Source organism: Cyphomyrmex costatus, unplaced genomic scaffold (assembly GCF_001594065.2).
Source record: "Cyphomyrmex costatus isolate MS0001 unplaced genomic scaffold, Ccosl1.0 scaffold146, whole genome shotgun sequence".
NCBI lineage: Eukaryota > Metazoa > Arthropoda > Insecta > Hymenoptera > Formicidae > Cyphomyrmex > Cyphomyrmex costatus.
In genome coordinates, this window is record NW_017275457.1 from 104513 (window position 1) to 111708 (window position 7196).

The 7196-nt window shown below is 29.3% G+C and overlaps 1 protein-coding gene across 1 annotated transcript; it reads left to right on the plus strand.

Annotated features, from left to right (window-relative positions):
- The first annotated feature begins 2109 nt into the window (after nucleotides 1–2109).
- Pgant7 (N-acetylgalactosaminyltransferase 7) lies at nucleotides 2110–5394 on the plus strand. The gene is made up of 11 exons (XM_018551732.1): nucleotides 2110–2218; nucleotides 2662–2717; nucleotides 2988–3193; nucleotides 3272–3438; nucleotides 3527–3734; nucleotides 3895–4071; nucleotides 4166–4409; nucleotides 4497–4718; nucleotides 4806–4904; nucleotides 5032–5157; nucleotides 5254–5394. The coding sequence occupies exons 1-11, from the start codon at nucleotides 2110–2112 to the stop codon at nucleotides 5392–5394; spliced, it is 1755 nt and encodes a 584-aa protein (XP_018407234.1).
- The last annotated feature ends 1802 nt before the right edge of the window (nucleotides 5395–7196 follow it).

Genomic DNA, 7196 nt, shown 5'->3' on the forward strand with positions numbered 1-7196 from the left:
TAAAGGTGCCCCTAAACCTATAAAGAAAAAATAAATATTAATATAGATACTTAAATTTTATATATCTAATAAATTCTCGATAGTTTTATTTAATTTATATTTAACGAATAATATAAGTGATATATACATTTTCATTTTTAAATTTAATTCAATATCCATCATATATATAAGTGATACTAAATTAACTTATTTTATGTATGCTTGGATAGCCAAATAACTTATCAAGAACAGAATGACTATACAGATCTGATATAGGATTTAATACAATTCTTTGAAAGAATAATAAATGAAACTAATCATTAAATTATTGACGCTCAACTGAATTAAGAGAACAATTAAGATCATTATCGATTAAGAATAAGTTGTCAAATAACACAAGATTAAATAAACGAAGAATTTAAAGACAAATCGTACTTTATGCTCCCTAAGGTAACCATTATTGTAATTGAGAGTTGTCGCATAATTAAAGTTACATAAACGAGACGAAGTTGTATTATTGTTCGTAAGTATGGTCACAAATTTAGCGACAAGTACCAATTTTTCATTTTAAGTAAACTAATTCAGTATCAGTTACAAAAACAGATCTTCAATGCAGGACATATACATCCACGTGGTAAAGAATACGTTAAGGGATAAAGCCACTCTAAAATTTTCAAAAAATTTTTTTGTTTAAACGATGCAAGATCTTAGAAATAAGATACAAAAGGTCTTATAGCGAAGAAAAATTCCTAAGTGTCATTTTTGAAAGTTTAAAGCGTAGTACTTTTCGGGAAGACTTGTTTATTTTTTTCATTACATTCCCGAAAAAAATTAATAAAGTTAGACTTATTTTTCGTGTTCTAGAGTGGCTTCACTCCTTCATATAAAATAATTTATTAAGTTACTGATACACGTTAAATAATGCATGTCAATATCCATGTGATTTATCAAAAAGCCTGTTCTTTTTAACTGAACTTTCTGTACACGGTTCATCTTTTATTTTTTTCTCTCCAACGTGGAGATAAAAGGAAGAAAGATGAATCGTGCAAGTACGTTAATGTTAAAAGTATAGACCTGTGTTAAGATAACTAAAGATATAACATCGCTTTCATTGTTACGAAAATATTACAAAATAATCAATTTTTTAAACTGATATAATCTTGTTACCTGTGAGGAAATAAATTATACTTAGCAAGCATCCAAGCCATCCAAGCATCCTACTTGCTTGTAACAAAGGTTAAGTTTTCATTGTCTTCAGCTGTCAGCAACGATATCTTTTTCGCCACGTACCTTAAAGGCCGCAGCACACACTATTGCATAACGCATAAACCATATACATAAAGAATTTGATTGGTCCATTGACTCATGCATGAGAAAATGGGCCAATGAAATTCCTTATGCACATGCTTTATGCAAAAGTGTGTGCTGCGGCCTTTTATGGTCTTATGATAACGATGCATTCATGGATGACTGGAAAGAGCATGGTGGTGGGGATAATAACCGCGATGGCCTGTATAGCCGGAAAAAAGTTGGGCGGGAAATTTTGAACGGTCGAAACGAGACACGTGTAGGTGCGTGTAGGAGCCGAAAATGTTATCTAATGGAAATTTGATTAAATCATGATAATATGAAATAATATAATATAACAAAAAATAATATTAAGCATAGTAGCGAAAAAAAAGGGTAATAAATAACCGTGTCACCTTGCCACAAGCTACATACAAAACGTAAACACGCCGCGGCGATGTCAACCATGAATATTTTAGAGTCTAGATGGAGTTTAGCCATTTTAGTTTATTCCGCGACGGTATATCTGTACGAAAAGTGGCCTGTATTACGCATATCCATTACATTGGTCGCGTTCAACAGACTCAATTCTTGCGGAGCGGATCAGTGAATGCTCATTGCTATTGGTGTATTTTTTTGGATCATCCAATAGCAGCAATCCGTTCTCGATCTGCTCCGCAATAGTTGAGTCTGGCTGAAAGTGACCATTAAAACATTACCTCCACCACTTCATACTCTCTCCAGATGCCTCCATTGGCTCAGCATAATCAAGGAACAGAGAATAAAATTTTCAACCTATCAGAAACTGTGTATTCCTTGCTTGTTTGCCATATTTGCACAAATATGGCGACGAGCATGCGAAATTTTGTGCTTTACAAATGCAGTGTCTCTATCTCCACATTTTTGTATACAGCTGGCGACACGTTGACTGCTTTTATGCAAATGCACATAGGTATTACAGTTTTGATACAATTGAATATGTAGGTTTGCAAACGTGTAATAATTATTGACGTTTGACACGTTGACGAATGCATGCCATTGAGCCGGCTTTAAATTGTCTCAGTTTCTTTTTTCCCGACAAAAGGTACCGTACATTTCATTTATTTATCAAAATTATTAGCTAGAAATAGGACAGGTTAGTTCCGCGTTAACAAATTATGCAGCGGTTAAATTGCCAATTTGATTTATTCTTGAAATAATACGCAGCGTTGACAGAATTTTAAAAAATAGTTACAAAAATTACAGAAATAGTATTAAACGTATTTAAATTTTTAGATATATAATTTGGAGAGAAAATGAGGATTGTACAGTTTAGAAGAAATCGCTTGTTCCACATATTAATTGGTAGCTCTCTGACGCTGTTAGTTTTGTATATTCTTCTTAATTTCTCTTCAGACAGTCATATGAACAATATAAAAGAATACTGGTCACAAAGTCATGGAAACAGACAGGTAAAATGTATTATTTTTAATTAATTTATATTAATTAATATGTTATAATTTATCTTGTAAATATTTATGCTAAAACATGTTTTGGAAATCCTTTGGGTTTTTTCTATCCTCCTATGTATTAAATATGTTTTTTTATCAAGACAAATGATGTGGTGAATCATTTCATCTTTATTTAATATTAGTAAATAAGGTAATGATTTATTATATTGTATTGTATCGTCCATGTCTCTTGTTAGAAAACATCCTATATCTTTGTTTAACATTACACAGGTGCCAGTGCTTGTAGAAGGTTTAGGAAATTATGAACCACGTGATATCTCAGTTAGATCTGGTCCTGGGGAGGGTGGTAAACCACATATTTTAAGAGATGATCAGTTGAACGATGTCCAACAATCAGAATCAGATTATGGTATGAATATGGTGTGCTCTGATGAAATCTCATTGTCGAGGTCGATACCAGATATCAGACCTACAGAGTAAGTTCCATCTTGTAAAGCTAATAGTATTAGTTTTAGTCTTTAATTTTCATGTTTTTTTTTCTTTATGGAATATAGGTGTAAGCATTGGAACTATCCAGAAGAGCTACCACGTACCAGTGTTATTATAGTTTTTCACAACGAAGGTTGGTCTGTTTTACTGCGAACTATCCAGAGCGTTATAGATCGCTCTCCATCAAAGTTACTTGAAGAGGTTCTTCTTGTTGATGATTTTTCTGATAAAGGTATACTCCAATGTAAAATGTGACAATATATTTGTACTGGAAGTATTTGATAATTAACATGTGTAATAAATAATGCAATCTTTTTTAGAGAACTTAAAAAGTGATTTAGATTCCTATATTGAACAATGGGGAGGAAAAGTTAGATTACTTAGAAATCACGAAAGACAAGGTTTAATACGAACGCGATCTCGAGGAGCACGTGAGGCAAAAGGTGAAGTAATAGTATTTTTAGATGCTCATTGTGAAGTCAATGTGAATTGGCTGCCTCCGCTTTTAGCGCCAATTGCTGAAAATAGGTAAAATAATTTACATTAGCAAATGAAAGAATGTTTTTATAACTAGAAAAAACTGAAGTATACTATCGAATAAGAAGTTAGATAAATTCTTAGTTTATACTTTACAAATAATATAACTTTGCAATGTTTTTTTTTAATTTTACATTTTTTTTTCTTCTAGAAATGTAATGACTGTTCCTGTAATAGACGGTATTGATCATAAAACTTTTGAATATCGTCCTGTGTATCAAGAAGGACATTTGTACAGAGGAATATTTGAGTGGGGAATGTTGTACAAAGAGAATGAATTGCCAAGGCGAGAAGCCAAAACTCGTGCACATGACAGTATGCCGTACAGGTACAATTTCTATTTCTATAGATATAGTCTTATTTAATTTGTTATATCAATGTTTCTCTTCACTAGTGTTATTTTATCCATGTATGATTTACAGATCACCTACGCACGCTGGTGGTTTGTTTGCGATAAGTCGGCAATACTTTTTATCATTGGGTGGATACGATGAAGGATTACTCGTTTGGGGAGGAGAAAATTTCGAATTATCTTTTAAGATATGGCAATGCGGTGGAAGTATTTTATGGGTTCCTTGCTCACATGTCGGGCACGTTTATCGAGGATTTATGCCTTACACGTTCGGTAAACTTGCTCAGAAAAAGAAAGGACCATTGATAACTATTGTGAGTTATCATATTATCTGTAGATTAATATATATATTTTTTTTTTTACCGAAAGAAACAACATTATAAAGTACGTTATTTTTATAGAATTATAAACGAGTTATAGAAACATGGTTCGATGAGAAACACAAGGAGTTCTTTTATACTAGAGAACCTCTAGCTCGATTGCTTGATCACGGTGATATATCCGAACAATTAGCTTTTAAAAAACGCAAGAAATGTAAGAGCTTCCAGTGGTTCATCGACAATGTAGCATATGATGTGCTAGATAAATTTCCAGAACTGCCACCAAATATTCACTGGGGAGAGGTACGTTTGACCAAAAACATGAAATAAATGCATACGGTTGTTTTCTTAACAAATTTTTTTGTATTAACAATAACAATACTTTTTTAGTTACGTAATATGGCAAGTGGATCATGTTTGGATACTATGGGTCACTCACCTCCAAGTCTTATGGCTACTTCCCACTGTCATGGGTTTGGAAATAATCAAGTAATTTGCAAATATTTTAATTTTTTTATTCTTAATCTTTCTCCAATTAATTTCTTTATTCCATGCTTTGTTACTTCTATATCTCCAATATTTCTTACATTAATTTTTAATATACATTTCTTATTAGCTTATCAGACTGAATGCAAAGGGTCAGTTGGGTGTCGGTGAAAGATGCATTGATGCAGATGGCCAACGTATAAAATACGCATTTTGTCGTCTGGGAACTGTAGACGGTCCATGGCAATACGACGAAGTAAATTTATTATTTTTTGATAAGAAAAATTTTTAACGGATAAACAAAAATCTTACATGAATATTTATCAATATATGTTAATTCGTATTTTTACAGAAAACAAAAACATTATTACATAGGGTATATAAAAAATGTATTGCACTTCATCCTCAAACTCAGCAGTTATCCTTGATGCCATGTGACATAAACAATGCTTATCAACAATGGACTTTTTATCAAGTCCATCCACGATGGTAATATGGAAAAAGAAACTTTCCTATTTATCAAAATTTGTAAATTATTTAAAATTATATGCAAGAACAAAATTTATCTAGTAATATATAATTCAAGATAGTTTAACACTTATTTGTGAATTGTGATTAATTCTCTATATATATTAGAAAGTGATATAAATAAATAATGACGAATATTGACATCGAATCAATATCTAAGAACAATAATTTTGGATTTTAAGATTTTTAAGAAGTTAAGTTTCGAGGTAAGCACTTTATGAAGTGCATCAACTTTAATTTATGAACTTTAAGTGTCCACTACATTTAGATATTACGGTATCTAGAAAACGGTATTTTGATATGTAATTTTTTAAATAAAACTATTCAGCTAAATATTGCTTCTTTACGCTAACTGATAAAACTATAATGAAAAAATAATACTTAATAACATATATATATATATGGTTTTGTATTACTTCTTCTATATTGTTCGATAAAGATTGCTATTATAATACATAGACAGTGTCTATATATTATCAATTTCTATTAAAAATTGACACTTGTTTCTAAATGAAAATTGTAATTTATATGGATATTATAAATATATAAACGTCTGCGCTTGAGCTTATGTGAGAATGTGTGTAAAAATTTATATACAAAATATGTACATTCCAGAAAATTGGAATACTTATTAATTTATAAGATATTTTTATTTTTATATACCAGTGAATCAAATTCTCTATTACTACTATAAAACATTTTACATGTTTAATAATTAGTATAATATAGAACTATTATAAATATACAAATATTATTAAAATAGAGCTATTAAGAATAGTTAATATTTAAAAAGTCTTTTGTATAATGAACAATTTATATTAGATTTTTTTGATAAAAATTAGGAAAAGATTATATTATTTGTTATTCTTTTGTAAAATTAATCTTATATAAAGCTTTATGTGAAGTTGAAATGTCAGTATGAGATAGTTACATAGTTATGTAAATATCGATTATTGTAATTAAATACAATAATTTATACATAAATAACTGCTCATATAGGCTTTCTTTTAATTATTTAATTATTCCAAGGGTCTTTTATTTAGTTTGAATAAAATTTTATACTTGTTAATGTTTGTTTTAGATACATGTTTCGCATATATTTTTAATAAGAATTTATGTGTTTACTTTTATCAGAAATAAACAATGAACTATTGTTTCCCAAAAGAGCCGATTAACACAACGATATTGAGCATATTTATTTTTAATGTATAGAATGAAATAATTCTTTCGATCGATTGCGATTTTAATATGTACTAATTTTGAGATTTCTAATGCAGCTATCATATATATATATATATAATATATATATATATAAATGTACTTAATGACATTTATGATTAATAACATTAATGATTATTACAATCCTTTAGGGTTTAAAAGCAACGTGATTATGCAGTTGATTTATATAAGATGCAATATAGTGAAATATATTTTTTATTTTATTATATGCAAAATGTACTTAATGTTTAGTTACATTTAGCCAAAATTCTGTGTGAGATTGTACTTCGATTAAATTGTTAAGAAAATCAATTTGTATTATATATTTCTTTCTTAGATAAATATTAATGTTCACAAGATTTCCCAAAAATTAATCACTTTCTCCCCTCTTCCTTTTAATGAATCACAAAAATTTAAAGATTTTTTTTCATTAAGATAGATATTAAAATTTGAAATTTTTTAAATATTTTTTTATTAATCAGTGTTGACGTATCTAAAAAAATATTAATACATTATGTAAAACTTTTGCAAAAAGTATATACGATTAAT